Here is a 22728-nt window from a genome sequence, read left to right as displayed (position 1 = left end):
GACAGAGCAGTGCTGGGCAGGGTCAGGAGACCAAGCGGAGCTCCAGCCTGGCTGGCTCCCAGACTGTGGCCTTGATACAGAGGCCAAGTAAGTGCTGCGGCTATGGGTAAGTGGCCCAGGGAAAGCAGGTAGCAGCAGAGAGGAAGGAGATGCAGTGAGTGGCTACCAGATATAGGGTCCCTGGGTTGGGGCCCAGAGTAGTGGGTGGGTCTGCCCCCCCACACACACACTTTTGCCCCAGTGGCTGTGGAGGGAAGGGGCCAGCCAAAGGACTACAGTTTGTCCCTGAGCAAGGGGCTGGACTAGCAGCTGCAGTTCACCACTGCAGCAAGAGGCCAGGCGAAGGACTGCCAGTTCCCTCTAAGAGGGGAGACAGTGGAGTTGGGGCACAGCCAGAGGGCCATGCCCTGAAGAGGACACCGTGGTCAGGGAGTGATGCGGGTCCCCATAGACAGTGGAGAAGCAGTGACAGAGAGTGAGACACCACAAGAGGAGGGCGCCCTGCTGATGGACAGAGCTAATTTCCAGAGCAGCCAGCAGGAGGTGCCCACGGTGGTCAGCATAACCCGTTACAGCAGTGACCCAGATAAAGCCACTGCGCTGCTTCAGTACTTGAATTTAGCTCACCTGGAAATGTGGGAAGAGATTGTTGAGTCTTGATTTCACCCATTCGAGCTGCAAGGCATGGGCTCTTTTGTGGCAAGTTGGAGGGTCCCATCCAGTAATGCTACACCTGGCAAAGGTAACTGCAAATGCTGTCACCTCTCATCTTCTTTCTAACAGCAAGATGCCAACAGACAAGATTACGCGCCAGGAGGTCCAGCGGCAATTCTGCAGAAACCTTCACCAATTCCCGGAGGAATCTCCACTCTCCTCTCCATACTCTGTTGCAGAGATCAACATTGCACTGTTGGAAATCAAAAGCTGGAAAACTAATGTGATGGATGGCATTCCTCCAGAGTTCCTCAAGAACCTGGAGAGACATTGATGGGAATGGCTGGTGGCGCTTTTTATTGCTGTGCATAGAACCAGAGAAGTTCCAACAAGCTGGCAACAGGCAACAGTGTTTGCCCTACAGAAGCCTGGGAAATTCCCAGCTACTGCCCCATCTCTCTACTTTCAACCATTAGCAAGCTCATGGAATGGGTGCTGTTCCACCATCTGTCTGACATTATCGAAGACATCCTCCCACTGAAGCAGGCAGGAACTGCTGTGACCAAGTAGCTTCACTTACCAGCGACATTGACAGGATTCCAACATAAATTGAAGACGGTGATTGCTCTTGTTGATTTGTACTTGTCATATGACACCATCTTGAGACAGGGCCTCCTTCTCAAGATCCCCCATGTAATTCACTGCTAGCAAACAATCTGTCTCTTGATAGCAATAACCATGGCCTGCTGCTTTGAGGTACACCTTAATGGCCAGGTCAGCAGACGAAGAACTCTTAACTCAGGCATCCTTTGGGGCTCCATCATGGCCCCAATACTTTTAAATCTATATGCTGTGGTTATACCAACAACAGAGTTGAGAAAATTTGTGTATGTGGATGACGTTGTCAAGATCTTAGCACAATGGCTAATTATTTCCAATCCTGGAAATTTAGGACTAACCTGAAAAAAAACATGATGATTACTTTCCATCTGAACAATAAAATGGCTAATACTGAACGTGATGTGCAGTTCTGCGGTGAGAATGTCAGCCATGAGGCTATCCCAAAGTATCTCAGCATTACACTGGACCAGAGTTTGACCTTCCAACAAGATTTCAAGAACACCCATGATAAGCTTAGGTCTCGTGTCGCACTTATCAGGAAAATGGCCAGAACATACTGGGGCTCCAATCCATAGATCCTATGAACCGCAACAATTGCCTGTGTATATTCTGCAGCTGAATAGTGTGTGCCAGTATGGTCTCACAGAATTCACACTAAACTCCTCAATACCCAATTCAATAATGCCATGCGCATAGTATCAGAGATGCTCAAATCAACTCCAGTTGATTGGCTCCCGGTCATATCGCATATCCAGCCTCCACAGATTAGAAGAGCTGCACAGACATCTCGCTTTCTCAACCATGTCAATGCAAATATGAGGATCCCTTTGCACAATAATCTGCAGAACCCACCAAAGACAAGATTAAAATCTCACAACCCTCTATGGAACTGCATCAAGCCCCTTACACTTAACTTCGACACTGAGGCTCAATGGAGAGCCACGTGGAGTATTTTGACAGCTCAAAACAAACAGTTTGTCATCAACCACGCCGAGGAACCACTGGGTTTTGACTTATGTTGGAAAGACGGGTGCAGATTGAATCACATCAGGACATCTCATGGGAGATGTGAACAAATCCTCTTTAAATGGAAAATGAGGCAAACACTTGTATGCTACTGCGTGCTGGCTATCAAACCTAGATATAGATTTGTAATTGTTGCTACCAAGGCATATGGAAGAAGAAGTGACTTATCTATTAATATGATCACTGGTCTCAGCAGAAGACACTTCAGCAAAGATGTTTCTAGTTGGTTCTGATGGGGCAGACTTTAGCTTGTAAGTAATTTTGGATTGGTGGACATTTATGTTATGAGAAGATGTATTTACAAGTAAGAACATAATGTTTTCTTATATATCTAAATACGGATCTTATATTTCACTCTTTTATTTATACTGAATTTATTTACAGCTATAGAGAACAGTTTAATATCAAATGAACATTCTGTATTTACATTTACTTTATTTTGTATTTTAGGGGTGGAAAATATCCAGGGATTGATGGATATTCATATGGAGACAATCTGTGCACTGGTACTCCCTCAGTAGCTACTGTCAAAGTATGTGAAATATAGTCTACAGTATGTACACTTCAAAAATTGATATTTTAATTAATGTAAATATTTTCTCCAGTAACATTATGCTAATAATTGATTGTTTCATAGCATTTAAGTCTAGAACTATTAGATCATCTAGACTGACATCCTGTATATCACAAGGCATTACGTTGCACCCAGTTATCCCTAGATAAAGCCCAATTTCAGACCAAAGCCTTTCAGTCCTTAGATGACTAAACTGTTATGTGACACAGGCAGAGAACAGAAGAGAGCAAGGTGCCACCAGGGCTCCTGCAGTGGCAGGGAATTGACTAGGTGAGCTATGCCTAGATGATCCCAGCACGTAATCCATGTCCCATGCTGCAGAAGAAGGAGAAAAAAACCTCAATGTCCCAGCCAAGCAGATCTGGGGTAAATTCCATCCTTAAAATCCAGTGATCAGTTGCACCCTGAGGATATGAACAAGGCATACCAGCTAGTCATCTAAGAAAGAGGACTCCCTGCACCTTCTCAAAGTCCTGGTCCACCCATCCCATGTCTCCTCTCCAGCTGTGGATAATTGAATACACTCTGATGCATCAGAGGAAGGTGGGGAAAAAAACAGAGTACATTTAATCAGTTTTGATCAATTGTGCATTTTGGGGGCAGGGGAAATCCTTCCTGACCCCTGCAAACACCTGAAACCCTGAAGCATTCAATTTGATTATATTCCTTGTCCTAATGCAGTGCTGCAAGTGTTATGAGCATGTTGAGGGCACTGCCAAGCTTTCTGTTCTCCATGGCTCATGACGAGAGGTAATGAACAAGGGATGCATAGATTCTCAGATGTCAGTCAGAAGGGACCACCATGACCATCCAGCCAACCACCCACACACAAAGGCCATAGAAATTTCTCCCAGAATCTTGATTAAAGCATATCTTTTAGAAAGATACCTAATCGCTGTGAATTTGCATCTTATTTCAAGGTTTAATTTGTCTAACTTCAACTTCCAGCCATTGGATCTTGTTATGGCTTTGTCAGCAAGACTGAAACTCCGCCTCCCCCCCCCCATATCTGGTCTATGTGTAAAAAGCTATACACAGCAATCAAGTCACCTCTCAACCATCTCTTTAATAAGCTGAATAAATTGAGCTCCTTAAGCCTCATGTCATATTCATATTCATGCTCATATTCATTCCTCCACGTTAGGTGTATGCATGCCATCTGCACAATCACTGGAGATTTTTCCCTCAGTGGTATCCGTCGGGCCGGCTCTAGTGCCCTTTGGCGCTGAGCACTCATGTGCCGATATGAGGGGCCCAGTTGATTCCGCATCCTCTCAGTTCCTTCTTACCTACTATGATGGTCACAGGAACAGCTCCTCTTGCTTACTGGTTTCGTTATTCCAGTTCTTTATTTTCTCAGCATATTAATTTTATATATTGTTAGTTAACACTTCTTGCCTTGTTAGCGGATTTTTGTCTGCTCCAGGTACTGGAACATGCCCCGGTCCCCGGGTTTCAAGCTCTGTGCCTCCTGTAGCAAGCCCATGCTTGTGAGTGACCCACACTCTACTTGTCTGAAGTGCCTGGGGGAGACTCATATTAGGGACCGGTGCCAGATCTCTTGGGACTTCAAGCTCTCTACGAAGAAGGACATGGAGGCCAGGTTGAAGTTCCTCCTGATGGAGGCGGCGCTCCATCCCTAATCAGAGCCGAGCCAGTCTGATTTGGCACCCAGTATCTCAGCGTCAGTGCAGAGTGCTCCTTCTGACGTGAAAGAATCTCTGCACTGTCCTCCACTGGTACCAAATTAAAAACATAAGAAGTAGGTGGCAGAGAGGGGACATTCTAAGACTCTGAAGAAAGCCAGCCACGTAGAGTGCGATGGAATATGACCTGAGTCTGGCCAGTCCTCTGCCCCCACTCTGAGGGCAGCACCATCAACTCTACCTCATAGGCAAGTTCCATTGAGTCTGGTCCTGGGCCATCCCTTGGCACTGGAGGAGCAATGTGACACCAACAAGATTGTGGTACCATTTATTCTGGAGGCATATGTTGTGGCCAGGGACCTGCTGGTGCTTTTGGTACCACCATTGCCAGCAGTACAAGAGTTGGTGGCATTGGTACCGGGGAGCAGAAGGGAGTCTGTGGCCCTGGGCTCCCATTCGGTACCAGCCCCCTCGGTACCATCTAGAGGGAAACCGTCCTTGCTTGCCTCAACCCAGGTATTCCCACCTCAGCACCATTCCCTGGCACCGATGGATATCTCCCTTCCATGATCCCCGGAGGAAGGCTTGTCATCATACTTGGAGGTAGAATTGTATTCCCACTCGAGGAACTGCTGTCAGTTCCCCACTGGGCAGCCCGACCAGTTGATGGACCTGGGTGCAGGGGTGTTGCTGAGTACTTGGCACAATGAGCAGTAGCTTATGCAGATACAGCAGCCATTTTGGAACCTGTGGGGTTTTCCCCCTATGCAAGGGCCCTCTTCCAGACACTCTTACTCTGTAGTCTCGGAAGGAAGAATGCCCCCATCCTACGACCAGCAGGTGACCTGGGCTCCAGTACCAAGCCTTAGGACCTAGATCTCTGGGATCCAGTCAGTGCAGAAGGAGAGGAGCAGGACCCCCTTCCAATATAGGCCTCTTCTTTCTCTTCCCTGGATGAGGCAGTGTCTGGGATGCCTGTATCCTCCCCTCATGATGACTTTGCCGCTGACCAGGAGCTGAAAGTGGAGGTAGTCAAAGAATCCTCCCAAAGCCTGGTTCATATTCTGTCCACTGCGGGCCCATCAAAAGTGGCCCTCCCTCTCAATGAGGCCATTATGTACCAGTTAAAGCCTTGTGGCAAACCATGTCCTCCCTGCCTCCCACTGCAAACAGTGCCAAAAGTGGGTTTCTTCCCACCCAAGTCTATGAGTACTTGTACCCCCACCCCCTTCAGGGTTCCTGGTTGTCTTGGTGGCCAATGAGAGAGACAGACGGGGACAGCAAGGAGTGACTCCCAAAGCAAAGGACACGAAGAGACTAGACTGTTTGGAAGAAAGATTTATTCTACAGAAGGTAGAATCAGCTCCAAAGCTCCAATCAGCAGGCTTTTCTGGGGAGATACAATTTTAATGACTGGAAGTTGATGATGAAATTTAAAGACTGTCTTCCCTAGGAATCCAGGTAGGAGTTCTCTGCTTTGGTGGAGGAAGGGACGTCTGTGGCCAGGGCCTCTCCACAGGCCACCATTTTTGGAGGATGGATCCTGGCTTCTGCAGTGCTCATGCATATATATTCTGGGCTCCAGTCCTCGGGTGTACCAACGGAGGTCTAACAGTCCATCCTGAACCTTTCATTTGAATGCACTTTGCTCTTCTCCAAACAAATGGATGTGAAGTTTTACAGCCTGAAGGTTTCTAGAGCCACCCTTAAGTCCCTGGGTCTATGTGCCCCAGTGCCTTCGAGGAAACACTTCAGGCCTCAACAACCAGTCCATTTTTCAGCTCTGCCACCGTGCCAGGACCCGTTTAAGAATCGAAACGGGTTATAAATGCAGACATTTGCCCCTGCCCACCTCAGCCTCAGTACGGGCCATCACAGATACTTGGGAGGCCCCAAGCAGAACTTTTGATGTGGCACCTGAGGACGTTATACCTGTTCCTGTACCATATCCTGTCCACCTTCTGTTTTCAAACCATCTCTCCCGCTTCAGCCTAGTGTGGTCCCTCATCACCTTGGACTACTGGATACTGAGTACGGTTTATTCCCACCCTTCCATCCCATCCCCCTTCCCCATCCCTCTTCAGGAACCCTTCTCACAAGCAGCTTTTATCCCAGGAGGTGCAACCTCTTTTCTGGGTAGAGACTGTGGAGGAGATACCTCAGAGATTGAGAGGGAAAGGATTTTACTCCCATTATTTCCTAATCCCAAAGGACAAAGGGGGTATCAGACCCATGCCAGACCTGCATTTCCTCAGCAGTTATCTCAAGAAATTGAAGTTCTGCATGGTCTCCCTGGCCTCCCTTATTCCCTCCCTGGATCCAGGGAACTGTTACACTGCCCTTGACTTAAAAGGCACCTATTTTCACATCTCCGTATTTCAGGACCACAGAAGATTTCTCAGGTTCATTGTGAACCAATCCCACTACCAGTTTGCTGTCATCCCCTTTGGCCTGTTGGCAGCCCTTCAGATATTCACAAAATACATGGCAATAGTGGTGGCCTTCCTGAGAAGGCAAAGGGTGTGAGTCTACCCTTACCTCAACAACTAGCTGATCATAGCCTCATCCGAGGCCCAGATGAGACCCAGCATCCATCTGGTACAATCTACGTTCCAAGCACTGGGCCTGCTGACAAATGAGCAGGAGTCAACACTCATCCCTGTTCAGAGGATAGAGTTTGTAAGTATGGTGCTTGATTGCACCTGAGTCAGAGCCTTTCTCCCAGAGGCTTGCTTCCAGGCAGTGTCTGGTAATGGGACCGGCTTTGTCCAATGTCTTCTTCAATGACTTAGATATTGGCATAGAAAGTACACTTATTAAGTTTGCAGATGATACCAAACTGGGAGAGATTGGTGCTTCGGAGGATAGGGTCATAATTCAAAATGATCTGGACAAATTGGAAAAATGGTCTGAGGTAAACAGGATGAAGTTTAATAAAGACAAATGCAAAGTGCTCCACTTAGGATGGAACAATCAGTTTCACACATACAGAATGAAAAGAGACTGTCTAGGAAGGAGTATGACAGAAAGGGATCTAGGGGTCATAGTAGACCACAAGCTACATATGAGTCAACAGTGTGATGCTGTTTCCAAAAAAGCAAACATGATTCTGGGATGCATTAACAGGTGTGTTGTGAGCAAGACATGAGAAGTCATTCTTCCCCTCTACTCTGCGCTGGTTAGGCCTCAACTGGAGTATTGTGTCCAGTTCTGGGCACCGCATTTCAAGAAAAATGTGGAGAAATTGGAGAGGGTCCAGAGAAGAGCAACAAGAATGATTAAAGGTCCAGAGAACATGACCTATGAAGGAAGGCTGAAATAACTGGGCTTGTTTAGTTTGGAAAAGAGAAGACTAATAGGGGACATGATAGCAGTTTTCAGGTATCTAAAAGGGTGTCATAAGGAGGAAGGAGAAAACTTGTTTATCTTAGCCTCAAAGGATAGAACAAGAAACAATGCGCTTAAACTGCAGCAAGGGAGGTTTAGGTTGGACATTAGGAAAAAAGCCCTAGAATCCCTTCCAGCCCTAGAATCTATGAATGCCATCCCTAATATAGCAGGTCAAGGCCCGCCCCATCACGACAGCCAATTTCTGCCTCAGACAATTGGGTCATATGGCTGCGTGCACATATGTGGTACAACACATGAAACTGCACCTTAGACCTCTTTAAGCATGGCTGGCATCAGCGTACTCACCAGACCGTCATGATTTGGACTCAGTGCTTACAGTTCCCACCGAGGTTCCCACCTCTCTAGATTTGTGGAGGGACCCCTGGAGGTTGGATTTGGCATTCCCTTCATCAGCCCCCAACCATCAGTATCCCCAATCTTGGATACTTCTGAGCTAGGTTGGGGGACTCATCTTGAGCACCTCAGGACTCAACGTCTATGGTCCCAGGAGGCGTTCTCCTTGCATATAAATGTCAGAGAGCTGAGAGCGGTCTGCCTAGCATTCCAGGTGCTTTTACTCCAGATTGCAGGCAAGGTTGTGCAAGTCCCTAAGAACAACACATAGCTATGTTTTACATAGACAGGCATGGAGGGGCACGCTCTTCCCCCCTGTGACAAGAGGCTATTCTCTTGTGGGAATTCTGAGGGAAGCACTTGATCCAACTTGTAGCTTCTCATTTTCTGGGAGCCTGGATCAATGTGGCAGTTCCCCTCAGCAGACCTTTCTCCTCTCACCATGAGTGGTTTCTTTGTCCCAATATAGCCATGACCATCTTCTAGTTGTGGGGGACTCCCCTGATAGACTTGTGCTCAACCAAGCAGAACAGGAAGTGTCAGCTGTTTTGCTCTCTATGCAGGCACAGGCTGGGCTTGCTCTCAAATGCCTTTCTGCACACCTTGGAAAAGCACCTGTTCTATGCATTTCCTCCTATTTCTCTCATGAACAAAGTCTTTCTCAAAGTCAAGCAAGGTAGACTATAGGTTATTTTTATAGCCCCATGCCAGCACTGGTTCACCATGTTATTGCACCTGTCAGTAGCAACCCTGATGATGCTTCCTTCCCTCACAGACCTGATCTCACAATATCGCAGCCGATTGCTCCACCCAAACCTCAAGGCCCTCCACCTGACTGCATGGAAACTCCATGGATAAACACAGTGGAGGTGGCCTGTTTGGTGCAAGTACACCAGGTATTGCAAGATAGTAAGAAACCATTTACTTGATCAAATTACTTTGCCAAGTGGAAGTGTTTCTCCATGTAATTCCAGTGAGGCCTCTCACCTGCTAGGTCACTTCTCCAGTCCATGCTGGAGTATCTTCTTTATCTGAAACAGAAGGGCCTAGCCATTTTATCCATTTAGGTACACCTAGCAGCCATTTCTACTTTCCACCCTCCAGTGGATGGTATGTTGGGTTTTTCTTCACAAAATGTCCATTTGCTTCCTCAAGGACTTAAGAGAGACTGTACTGCAGATTCACAAATCCATTCCACTGTGGAACCTAAATCTTGTCCTGTCGAGACTCATAGGCCCTGAGTCATTGGCATCATGCCCTTTGTCATACCTTTCCTGGAAAGTTGCCTTCCTGGTAGCAATGTCTTCGGCAAGGAGGGTCTGGTTGATCCAGAGCTCTAATGTCAGAACCCCCGTATGTGGTGCAACTTCTCCCTTTCCCCGCGTTCCTCCTTAAGGTGGATTCAGTTCCATAGTAATTAGACTATCTTCATGTCAGAATTCTTCCTGAAATCGCACAGGAATAGGGAGGAGCAGTATTTCCACGTGCAGGATGTTAGACGCGCCCTGGCCTTCTATATCAAAAGGACCAAATGATTCTGTAAGTGCACACAGCTCTTTGTGGCAATAGCAAACGGGATGAAAGGCCTGCCAATTTCGGCCCAAAGAATTACATCCTGGATCATATCCTGCATTCACATGTAATATGAGCAGGTGGTTGCCCCAACTCCTGCCATCATGATCACCCATTCAACCAGAGCTCAAGCTTCCTCAGCAGCATTTCTTGATATTTCTAGAGGGGGAGCTTGGTCTTCGGTGCATAGTTTTTCATCCCATTATGTCATCACCCAGCAAGCTAGAGATGATGCCTGGTTTGGTAGAGCATTGTTGCAATCTGCATATCTATCGACTCTGAGCCCAGATCCTAAGGTACCACTTGTGAGTCACCTAATATGGCATGGAAATAAGTAAGCAACTCGAGGAAGAAAAAAATGGTTATTAATCTTTCCGTATGTTGTTCTTCAAGATATTTCACTCATGTCCATTCCACAACCCGCTCTCCTGTCCCTCGCTCAGAATTAGCCAGCAAGAAGGAACTGAGAAGATGCAGAGCTGGCTAGACCCCTCATATGCATGCATGAGCGCATGGCACCAGAGGGTATTAGAGCTGGCCCAACAGATACCACTGAGGGAAAAATCTCCATCAACTGTGCACGTAGTGCATACACACCTAACGTGGAATGGACATGAGCATCACATCTCAAAGAACAACAGTTAGTATATGTTTTTTTCCCCAGCCCCTGGATCATTTTGTGGCCCTCCACAAAACTCTCTCCAGTGTTTCCACAACTTTCTTGAAGTGTGGAACCAGAACTGGACACAATATTCCAGTAGCAGTCTTACCAATGCTGTGTACAGGGACAAGACCACTTTCCTAGTTGTATTTGATATTCCTCTTTTCATACATTCAAGGAGTGCATTAGCCCTTTTTGCCATACCATGCACTGATTGTTCACATTGAGGCAATTAGCTTTGATGATCTCCAAGTCCTTCTCTTAATCATTGCTTTCCAAGATGGCGTCTTCCATCCTGTATGTATAGCATGCATTTTGTTCATCTTTCTCAGATGTGCTATCTTACATTTGCTGGTATTAAAACACATTTTGTTGAACTGTGATCATTTAATCAGGTGGTTCAGATCTATTTGTAATAGTAATCTGTCTCCCTCATTATTTACTTCCCCACCAATATGTCATCTGCAAACTTTGTCAGACAAGGTATTATATCATCATTGTGATGGGGGTGTACAGGCCCTGAGACCCACTGCTGGAGACCTTGTGGTCCTGTTAGTTAGTCAGTTGCTGCCTGGAGCCAGAGGAGCAAACCCAGTGCTCCTGGCTGGCTGAAGGAACTGTAATACCAGGGACAGAGCAGTTACTGGCAGGGACAGGGGGAGCAAGAAGTAGCTCCTGGCTGGCTGCTGGGACTTAAGAAAGACTTCAGCCTGAGCTAAGGGTGAAGGAAAGGAACTAGGAGGCCATAGAGAAGTGGTCCAGGGAAATGCAGCAATTAATACAGGGATGCAGCAGGTGGCTGCTACTTCTAGTATCCCTGGGTTGGGATCCAGAGTAACAGGCAGGCCTGGATTCTCCACCCCCTCGAAAAGGGTCAGTAATTACAGAACTGTGATATACCCTGGAAGGAGATTGAATGAATTGAACTTGAAGTGCATTAGCTGGAGACCTATTTCCCCAGTTGATGCACCCACAGATTAGTGGTTTTGTTATAATAGCTTTGTAGGGAACACTGTGCCACTTGATCATTTTTACAAGTAAATATGCAGGCACTCTCCAAAGTGAGGGGAAATTAAACCATATTTTCTGCCTTAGTCCTTACTCTCACCAGTTTGAAGTCAGGAATCCCATAGGTCTGTATCCTGTGCAATTATTTAGAAGTATTAAAAAATGTGGACTCCCTACAACCAAGATATGGAAGCAACAGGTGAAAGTTATTTACCTACTCTCATCTTTTCTGAAATTGATATCAGTGATCCATTATGACAAAGTTCTTTCTGCTAATATTCCAAACATGAGGTCTCCACTTTCCCTCTCCCCCATTACCTACTCTTTACTTTCACACGAATGGTGAAAAATTGGAAGTGGTTTAGATGAAGTATAAGAATGATTCAATCTGAAAAACCTGCTTTTTAAATCTCTCACCTTAAAGCAGGAATTAATGTCCTTATAAAAGAAATGCTTTAGCACAACCAGAAGTTTATGGAATAGATGTAGGAATTATTAGGTAAAATTCTATGGCTTGGGGACCTTGGCAGAGCTAGACATATCACTTGTGAGTGCTTCATTTTTTCCTACCTCTTAAAATGATCTCAGAGGGCAGTGTGAAGAAATTATTCCTTCACACTGAAAGTTCTCTTGTGGGATTCTGACATGTTCTAGATATATGTTTGAAAATTATATTATCCAGTGTGTTCATGCAGTCACACAGCTCTTAAAATTTGGCTTTTTTGTGTTCATATGTAATTCATAATTTCTTGTCTTGGTGTTTTGTCTAACTGTGTACAGGCGATATCTAAATCAGTGCTTTATGATGCAATCAGTGTTGCACATGAGATGGGACATTCTCTTGGCATTCCTCACGATAATTCTAAGAGAAATACAGCTAGAGGCTGTGTCTGCAAATGCCCCGGAGGAGGAAAATGCGTGATGTGGTCATATGCCTCGTGAGTAATGCTTGGTTTTAAAGTTTATAATACAATAATTATGTCTTTTGATAAGCTCATAGTAAAGGAGTCTCCTAAGCTTTCTCTCCCAGATGGTGGGATGGTTATTTACACTGGGTGGCTCCAGCACAGGCCCCAGTTCCTTAGGTTTTCCAAGGAAGTGCTCCTTGCGTCTTTCTGGATGGTGGAATCAAAAGGAAAGTTAAGTACCCCAATGGACTGAAGAGTTTCCCCTTCCCGAGGCCCCTTATAGGGGGGAGAGAAGGTCCACAGTGCTGCCAACAATAGTCGACCTATGTAGTGGGTTTTAAGAAATCTCTCAGGCTGGGCTGCTGAGTCAGGCTTACTCCGTCCAGCTTACCATGGGTGTTTGCTGTACTGCTCTCAGGTCGGGGAGAAGGTCTCCCTGTGAGTTCCCCCTGTGGCTCCAGCTTAGGGTAATCTTGCTCCTCCCTCTCCAGCTGACTGCAGTTTCCTCCATTTCAAAGACCTCCTCCCTACCATATATGGTTGGCAAGACCAGCGGTGTGGGGCTAGCCCTTCCTCCTCAGCATCTCTGGCACTTTCCTCATCAGTGGGGTCTGTACACCCTATCACAGTCATTGGAGAATTAGGGGGTTGTGCTTTTATTTGTATGAACTGGTTGCCCATGGTGCACATGAGACAGGATGGTCCTTCACCTACATTGCATATCATGTAGGAGGCACAGAATACCAGTTGAAAATGTTCTCGTGTTCAGTCACTGACTCCTCTGCCCTTCCTTTTGACATGGCCATTAGGCTTCCTGCCTTTGAAGAATCAATTAAATTCAGAAGTCTTTTCTGACTTGTACATATGATATTTTTCCTTTGTGTTTCTCTCTCTCTCTCTCTCTCTCTCTCTTTGGCTCCTTTTTCCACTTTTGACCTATCATCAATTGCTTTGCAGATTACTTTTTGAGTTCAGGTTGAAACCCAAGAATGCCAAGGGATTATGGGCCCTACTCTCCTTTAACTGGCCCGTAGTACTTTGCAGCAGTGGTTCTCCTTCAAGTGATTGGAGATGTATACATTTCATTGTAGGTGTATGTGTGACCAGTGAACAAGAGTTGAAGATTGTTGCAATCATTACCACTGGGATTGCAAATATGTGCTGTGTCCTTGTGCTCACACCTGAAGGGTATAAAGGACAAGGCTTCTCCAACTCCCTCTCAGTTCCTTCTCTCTGGTTGTGATGGAGTTGGAGCACCCTGTGTTCCTTCAAGCCCTGGTTCTTTCAGGTCTCTTTTTCATCTATTGTTACTTGCAAATAGTTAAGTGGTTGCTAACATAAATAGATTAAGTATTTGTTAAATGTTAATTCTTCTTTGAGTGCTTGCACATGTGCATTCCACTCTTGGTGTGTGCATATCACACGCACAGTCGCCAGATATTTTTTTCCCTCAGTGGTACCCATTGGGGTGGCTTGAGTGCCCTCTGCTGATGCGCAATAGTGGCACGGGTACAAAAGACCCACCCAACCCTCCTCAGTCCCATCTTACCTCCTGTGACAGTCACTGGAACTGCTCTTTTTGCATTTGAAAGTTCTCCCAGTGGACCATGTTCTCTTGTTTTGTAAATAAGTAGTGTTATGGTTATTAGTATTTAGTTAGTTAGATTTTTTTTTACCATATCAGGATTTCAGTCAACTCCCAGTACTGTGGGATGCCTTGATCACCCAGCTTCAAGCCCTGTGTTTCCTGCAATAAGGCTATGCCCATGAGCCACCTGCATTCAACTTGCTTGAAGTGCCTTGAGGAAGCTCATATCATAGAGTGTTGCCAAATGTGCAGACTTTAAGCCTCACATAAAGAAAGATCATGAAGCCAGGCTAAAGTTTATGCTCATGGAAGGGTTCTTGAGCTCTCCATCTGAGCCAGATTAGTCAGACTCAGGACCGTGTGCCTCAATGCCAGTAAGGAGTGTGTTTCCTGCCATACCTGAGTCCTGACACTGCTCGCCATCCCCAGTGCCTAAGAAGAGGCATAAGAAGCAGATGGCCAAAAGGGAGAGATCTCAGGCACCGAAGTCTGCTAGGCATGGGGATAAGAGTAGACTGTGGTCCAAGCTCTTCTGAGACTGAAGAATAATACGCTGCTGACTTCAGTGCGTAGGCAGTTTTCATCTAAGCCAGAGACAGAAGGATCTCCTTCCACATCTGTGGCACCACAATGACACTATCCTGATAGCGACCTGCCAGAGGCATTTGTGGCTGCCCGGAACATCCTGACCCTGTTAGTGCTGGTATTGCCAGCAATACACTATCAACACTATCAGTGCTGGCACACACAGGACAACTGGCAGGGTCGCTACTACACTCAGTATTGTACCAGCCTCATGTACGCCTGACAACTTGCCCTTCAGTACTGTCGAAGAGGGAACCTGCAATGCTCGCTTCTCTGTGGGCCTCTCCATCTCAAGCACCAGTCTCTGGCATTATCTGAAACTGTACCTCCATGGTGAACAGAAGGAGAAGAGTCATCTTCTGAGTCAGAGGTTCAATCCTATGTTTTTCGTCCTCTGAGCCACTGTCACTGCTCCTTCTCCTGCCATTTCCACTCTTCCATGGATCCACTCATGGGAGTATCATTGAGTGGTTGGTGAGGAATTCACTGGGGGCCTACGCCTGTCCAGTGGGCTCTTTGGAATCCATGGGGCTTCCCCCCATTTACAGATTATATTCCAGGCACTCCAATTCATTTACGTCAGAAAGGGAAGTGGCACCTACCCACTGGCCACACCTGTTCTTCTTCATGTAGTGTCCCTGTGGGTGCTCCACTGTAGGTGTGCTTGCATCCCTGCACTGCTAATTGGAGAACTTCAGTAGCAGTGTCCATTGGGCTCGCACATGCACTGTCCCTCCTCGTGCTGCACCACAAGGCTAGCCCATGTGCATAGGCCAGCCCTCCTCAGTTCCTTGTCAACCACCTCTGGCTAGAGACAGAGCCATTAGCAGTCTGTTAAGACTGCTGTCTTAATCTACATACCTATAGTTAGTTAGTCTCCTAGTTATAGTTATAGTTGCTGTTTTTCCCCTTAAAAAGAAAAAGAAACTTTATTTTCCCTCGCATGTTTTCTTCCTCACTGGGGATCCTTTCCCTTAACAAGGTATGCCCCCTTTTCTGGGCTTCAAAAAGTGCTTCACTTGTAAAGAGGTGATTCCAATTGCAGATAAGTGCACTCATTGCATTCGCTGCCTCAGGGAAGGCCACATACAATAGAAGTGTGGTCTTTGCCAACAACTCTGGCCAAGATCCTGCAAAGAGAGAGAGCTTTCCCAGAAGATTATCTTCATGGAGGCAGCTAAAACACCAGTTGCCTGGCTGACATGAGTCTTCCATACAGCCTTCTACATCTAAGGACTGAGGATTGAAGAAGCAGGCTGTGGAGATCTCTCAAAAATCATCTAAGAAAAGAGCAGGAAGCCCCCATAGTGAGTCATGAGATAGCTGCAAGCGCTCACCATCTTACTCGGTATCTTTGGCAATGAAGCCATCTCATTCTGGCTCCCATGGCTCATGGAAACCGACAGCAACTGATACTGCTGATAAGTCCATGGATTCGATGGGCACAGGCACTGAGCAAGCAGCACCGAAGGACAGGAGTAAACACTCCTTTAAAAAGATGTTCCTGGTACACAGATCCACATCAATACCACCAGCAATGGTTCACCCAGCATAAGAGCGACTGGTGTGAACAAGATCCTCATCCCTGCAGCACCGCCACTGATTCCGGGATGACTGGTAAAGGTGTATGTCTGCCATTCAAGAAACATCTGCATGCCGGATGCACCCGAGTCCCCTCCTCTCAGTAACCAACACCTCTGCACCAAGCCTCTACCAAGCACTGGAATTAGCCCCGCTGCCATGCCATGCCATGCCCCTCTGCTCTCTACCGAGGGTTCAGGCAGTTTCCTGAGGAGGTAGTGTTGTAACTCCTCCCTCCTCTTTATGTTGCTCACTACCAACAGACCCAAAGGATATACCGACAGATGGCTCCTCCACCACCACCCTGGTATGGCAACACATGGGCACCACCACCAGGCTCTATGCCATCACCATCCCAATAGCCATATTAGGACTCTTGGGCAGCGCACTGCCAGCGTGCCTCAAGCTCTGAGCCTCGCCCAAGAACCCTTGAGGCACACTCTCTGGACTGCACCATCAAGGGCCTAGAACCATCTCACAATTTAGAGGAACAGGAAGCCAATACTGATGAGGAAGTGACTCCAAGGACCATATCCTCCTCCTCTCCAGATGAAGCCGTCATGGCTTCCCCACCATCTTTGGTGAACGACTTTCGTCTCTTACTGGAACTGGCAAAGAGGGTGTCAGACACTCTCCAGATTCATAGAATCATAGAATATCAGGGTTGGAAGGGACCTCAGAAGGTCATCTAGTCCAACCCCCTGCTCAAAGCAGGACCAATCCCCTGACAGATTTTTGCCCCAGATCCCTAAATGGCCTCCTCAAGGATTGAACTCACAACCCTGGGTTTAGCAGGCCAATGCTCAAAGTCAAGGATACCCACCATCAAATCCTTGATATTCTTCATTCTCCCGCCTCCTCAAAGATCACTCTTCCGATTAATGAGGCCATTTTAGACTTGGCAAAGACTGTGTGGCAAACCCAGCATCAGTGGCTCTAACCTGCAAGCAAGCGAACAAAAAATACTATGTCCCCACCAAGGAATCAGAATTCCTATTCTCCCACCTGCCACCCAACTCCATCGTGGTGGACACTGTCAACTCTTACAGCTGACGCACCAGTCAAGGGCTTCTCCCTACAACAGATATTGGAACTACAGGCCAGTCAGCCTCACCTCAGTCCCTGGAAAAATCGTGGAGCAGGTCCTCAAGGAATCAATTTTGAAGCACTTAGAGGAGAGGAAAGTGATCAGGAACAGTCAGCATGGATTCACCAAGGGCAAGTCATGCCTGACTAACCTAATTGCCTTCTATGATGAGATAACTGTCTCTGTAGTTGAGGGGAAAGCAGTGGATGTGTTATTCCATGACTTTAGCAAAGCTTTTGATACGGTTTCCCGCAATATTCTTGCCAGTAAGTTAAAGAAGTATGGGCTGGATTAATGGACTATAAGGTGGATAGAAAGCTGGCTAGATCGCCGGGCTCAATGGGTAGTGATCAATGGCTTCATGTCTAGTTGGCAGCTGGTATCAAGTGGAGTGCCCCAAGGGTTGGTCCTGGGGCTGTTTTTTTTCAATATCTTCATTAATGATCTGGAGGGTGGCATGGACTTCACCCTCAGCAATTTTGCAGATGATGCTAAACTGGGAGGAGTGGTAGATACACAAGAGAGTATAAATAGGATATAGAGGGACCTAGACAAATTAGAGGATTGGGCAAAAAGAAATCTGATGACGTTCAACAAGGACAAGTGCAGAGTCCTGCACTTAGGATGGAAGAATCCCATGCACTGCTACAGCCTAGGGACCGAATGGCTAGGCAGCAGTTCTGCAGAAAAGGACCTAGAGGTTACAGTGGATGAGGAGCTGGATATGAGTCAACAGTGTGCCCTTGTTGCCAAGAAGGCTAAAGGCATTTTGGGCTGTATAAGTAGGGGCATTTCCAGCTGATCGAGGGACGTAATCATTCCCCTCTATTCAACATTGGTGAGGCCTCATCTGGGGTATTGTGTCCAGTTTTGGGCCCCACACTACAAGAAGGATGTGGAAAAATTGAAAAGAGTCCAGCAGAGGGCACCAAAAATTATTAGGGTGCTGGAGCACAAGATTTATGAGGAGAGGCTGAGGGAACTGGGATTGTTAGTCTGCAGAAGAGAAGAATGAGGGGGGATTTGATAACTGCTTTCAACTACCTGAAAGAGGATTCCAAAGAGGATGGATCTAGACTGTTCTCAGTGGTAGCAGATGACAGAACAAGGAGTAATGGTGTCAAGTTGCAGTGGGAGAGGTTTAGGCTGAATATTAGGAACAACTATTTCACCAGGAGGGTGGTGAAGCACTGGAATGGGTTACCTAGGGAGGTGGTGGAATCTCCTTCCTTAGTGGTTTTTAAGGTCAGGCTTGACAAAGCCCTGGCTGGGATGATTTAGTTGGGTTTGGTCCTGCTTTGAGCAGGGGGTTGGACTAGATGACCTCCTGAGGTCCCTTCCAACCCTGATATTCTATGATTCTATGAAGTGCCTTGATTTATTTGGTAGAAAAGTGTTCTGCTCAGGCACACTACAATTTTGTATTGCCAACTACCAGGCCCTCACAGCGAAATACAATTACATAAATTACTTGAAGCTGAATGTCCTTATTGAAAAGATGCCAGAAGCACATTGTGACTCATTCAAGGCCATTATCCAGGAGGGTCAATTAGTAGCTAAGACATCACTTCAATCTTCCCTCAACGTGGCCAAAATGGCAGCTAGGTCCATCTCCTTTGTGGGTATGAAGCTCTTCGCCAAGAAGACTGATGCCTCCCTTCACACTCTGAAAGAGTCCAGGGTTACCCTGAGGTCACTGGGTATCTCTGCACTGAGGTCACTGGGTATCTCTGCACTGAGACAAAAGAGAGACTTAATCCCCATTCCCAGCAAAGACCACAGATATCTCAGTACCAAACTCAGTGCCACCAAGAGCTGCAAAGAAAGGGAAATTCCCTAAACGCAAACCGCCTGGCCCACAATCTTCATTGCAGCTCTCTACGTCTAAGCACCGCTTCTGATGGGCAGGTCAAGGCACTGTTAGACCACTCCCCTCAATTGACACAGCTGACCATTGTTCCACACTCATTTGTCCACCGATTGGCAGCATTCTGCAGTGCCTGGGAACACACAACATCAGACTGATGTGTCCTACCAATCATTCTAACTGGGTACTCCATCCATTTTACCTACTTACCCCCTCCACGGTCCCTCTTCAGGGACCCTTCTCATGAGCGCTTACTAGGCTCAACAACAAGAGCTGCAGAGAAAGAAGTTTTAAGAGTAAACCACTTCCTCCTCCTACCTCTGCTTCAATGCCAGTTCCCAGGATGCCAGACCCACCCTCTTTTTCCGTTATTTGCAAACTGCCTTTCCTATTTCCTCAGTGCTTGGTCCCATATTACCATGCATCGTTGGGCGTTGCGCATGACAGTAGTCGAGTACACCCTACAAATTATTTCTACCCCTCCTACTTACCCTCCCTTCCTGTCCCTCTTCAGGCACTCCGCTTCTGGTGCAGGAGGTTCAATCTCTCTTTCAGGTAGGAGCCATAGAGGAGGCGCCACAAAATTTAAGAGGGAAGGTTTTCTACTCCCATTATTTCCTAATCCCCAAAACCAAGAGAGGACTCACACCTATTTTACACCTGTCTCAGTTCAACAACTATCTAAAAAATAAAGTTTCACATGGTAACCTTGACATGCATTATTTCCTCTCGGGGTGCTGGAGACCAGTACACCATCCTCAGTTTAAGAAATGTCCACTTTTATGTGTTGATATACCAAGAACACATAAAGTTCCTCAGATTTGTAATGAATCATTCTCATTACCAGTTCACAGTGCTTCCATTCAGCCTATTTGCAGCTCCTTGAGTGTTAACAGAAAATGTCTTCATGGTAGAAGTGTTCTTTAGGAGACTAGGAGTGCAAGTCTACCTTTAAATGAATGACTGGCAAGTCAAGGGCTACCCAAAGCTTAGGTTATATCCAATGTTCATCTCATTCAGTCAGCCTTCAAGACCTTAAGACTACTGAGCAATGCAGACAAGTCTATCCTTTGTCCAGTAGAGAGGATAAAGTTTATAGGGGCTATGTTGGACTCTACCCAGGCCAAAGAGTCAAGATCTCAATCTATTGAATCTCCCATGAGATTCCTCGAGATTCATTGGATCACAACAGCCGAAAACTGTATGAGGCAGTTAAAAAACATAGCCTTATACAGTTATGTAGTACCACATGGGAGGTGGCACCTCAGACCCCTTCAGATGTGGTTGGCCTCAATGTACTCTCCAAGCTGTCTGCATCTGGATCCTGTGCTTATGGTACCTTCACAGGTTCTAATTTTGCTGAATTAGTGGTTGAATCCTCTCAAGATTTGTGTGGGTGTTCCCCACCTCTGCCTTCAACCATTGGTAATTCTGGTCTCAGATGTGTTGGCTCTAGGGTGGGGAGCTCACCTGGGGCCACTCCGAACTCAGGGTCTTGGTCCTCAGTAGAGCTTTCTCTTCATATCAATGTCAGATAGTTCAAAGTGATTCATCTTGCCTGTCAGGTTTCTCTACCTTATGCCAGGGGGAGAAACCTGTTTGTCCTTATGGACAACATCATAGCTGTGTTTTACATCAACATACAGGGAGGAACTCAGTCATCCCTCCTGGGTCAGGAAGCAGTTCAACTATGGGAATTTTGCATAGCCCTTTCAGTCAACCTTGAGGCCTCTTACCTTTCAGGGGTGCAGAATAAGTTAGTGGATTTTATGACCAGATCTTTCTCCAGGCACCACAAATGGTCTTCACCTGGATATAGCTATGTGCATTTTCTAGCAGTGGGAGATGCCACAAATTGACCTATTTATGAAAAAAATACAACAGAAAATGGCTCCAATTCTTCTCTCTAAAAGGTCATAGCCTAGGTTCCATCACAAATGCCTTCCTGCTATCCTGGGACAGGAAAGCTTTACTATGTTTTTCCCCCACTCCCACACAGAGTGCTACTACTGCCCAACACTGGTTCTCCACTCTACTGGAGCTATCAGTGGCAACTTCAATCTCACTCCCGTTGCACCTGGATTTGATCTCCCAGGACTATGGTCAGTTGCTCCACCTAAACCTGCAATTCCTTCATGTAATGGCCTTGAGGCTCCTTGGTTAAATCCCAAAGAGCAGGCTTGCTCGGACAAGTTTGCCAGGTCTTACTAGGTTGCAGAAAGCCCTCCACCAGGACCACTACCTGTCAAAATTGAAGAGGTTCTCTGTCTGGGCTTGTCAAACTAGAGTCTCACTGACACATTTGTCCATCCAACAAATACCTGATTATCTGCTGCACCTGAAACAACAAGCCATGTTCACCACAGCAGAAGCACAAGTGGTGCTGCCGGCACCATTCTTTTTCTTTAGGATTCAGCTGCTGACAAGCCACATTGGCTTGTAGCAATTCAGCGGGCATCAATTCAGAAGGTCATGTCACGTGGGTAGAGGGACTGCAGGGACCTCCTTTTCTCCTCTCTTTATTCTCGCAGATGATCATCAATGCAGATGGTAAGGTCCACAAGGGCATCTAGGCCCTATGGCGCTATGTATCTCTATATAGTTCATCTTTAAACTGGAGTCTCCTCAGGGTGGCCTTAGCTGTTTAAACTCAGTGTGGGTCATCAAAGATGGCTGATATTGACTGCAGAAAATCTTTCCAGTTTGACAGTACCAGGCTATGGACTTCTGGCAGAGGGGACAAAAGAATACAAGAATGGCAATACTGGGTTGACCAAAGATCCATCTAGCCCAGTATCATGGCCAGGTCGTGCACAGCCAGATCTACTGATAAGAGCCAGAGTCCACACTCATGAGACAGGAGTCAAAAGTCAGCTGGGTCAGGATACTGGAAGGTCAGAAGCAGGGGACAAACTTAAGATCAGAACCATGAGTCAGGCCCTCTGGGGCTCGGAGGAAGGAGATAAACTGAAGATCAGAACCATGAATCAGATGCTACGAAATCAAGCTGGGAGAGCAGGAAGCGCAAGGTTCACAGTCCAGAACAGGGAGGGGCCCAGTTGTTCAGACACCTTCCTCTTCTTGCTGCTGGCTTCAGTAAGGCCAGCAGGCCCATCAGCTGTTTCAGGACTCTGCCAATAAGACCTCAGGGGCAGAGCTCCAAACTAGGACTGGGCTTCATGGGCCCTAGGTAAGCAGTTGGCAGCAGGCTGCTGGATGGAGGATGGAGTTTGGCTTCACCCTGTGGACTCAAATTCAAGATCCATGAGTCATGACATGCAGATAGTTCTTTAGGTGTGTGTGTGTTTTTTTTTTAATAAACAAAGATCATCCTCTGTTCCACTTGATGATGATGATGATACCCACCTTCTTCTTCAGCTTCTTCTGCATGTGCCAAAGAAGGAATTACTAAATAGCAAAAAAAATGCATTAATGAGGAGATAAGGTTGGGACAAAATACAACATGGTTTTAAAAAGGTAAATCATGTCAAACCAACCTGATATCCTTCTTTGAGAAGGTAACTGATTTTCTAGACAAAGGAAATGCAGTGGGTCTAATATACCTCAATTTCAGTAAGGCATTTGATACGGTTCCACATGGGGAAT

At 46.6% G+C, this 22728-nt stretch overlaps 1 protein-coding gene and 1 long non-coding RNA gene across 9 annotated transcripts in view; one reads left to right on the top strand and one right to left on the bottom strand.

The window, feature by feature from the left end:
* Positions 1 to 22728, top strand: part of LOC120396066 (disintegrin and metalloproteinase domain-containing protein 20-like) — a 139200-nt gene that overhangs the window by 44258 nt on the left and 72214 nt on the right. For all 6 annotated transcript variants that reach the window (XM_039520961.1, XM_039520960.1, XM_039520959.1 and 3 more), the window contains 2 exons: positions 2752 to 2833; positions 12287 to 12444. In XM_039520961.1, coding sequence (XP_039376895.1) covers positions 2752 to 2833; positions 12287 to 12444 — 240 coding nt within the window. The remainder of the gene's footprint in view (positions 1 to 2751; positions 2834 to 12286; positions 12445 to 22728) is intronic.
* The window catches only part of LOC120396068, a 46771-nt gene that overhangs the window by 5160 nt on the left and 18883 nt on the right, over positions 1 to 22728 (bottom strand). For 2 of the 3 annotated variants that reach the window (XR_005592956.1, XR_005592958.1), the window contains exon 4: positions 22420 to 22530. The exons of the other annotated variant lie outside the window; for it this stretch is intronic. This is a non-coding gene — a long non-coding RNA (uncharacterized LOC120396068). Of the gene's footprint in view, positions 1 to 22419; positions 22531 to 22728 lie in introns of those variants that run through there. 3 annotated transcript variants of the gene reach the window in all.

Source organism: Mauremys reevesii, linkage group 1 (assembly GCF_016161935.1).
Source record: "Mauremys reevesii isolate NIE-2019 linkage group 1, ASM1616193v1, whole genome shotgun sequence".
Classification (NCBI taxonomy): Eukaryota; Metazoa; Chordata; order Testudines; family Geoemydidae; genus Mauremys; species Mauremys reevesii.
The sequence above is the reverse complement of the archived record's forward strand: the minus strand, read 5'-3'. Positions and strand labels throughout refer to the sequence as shown.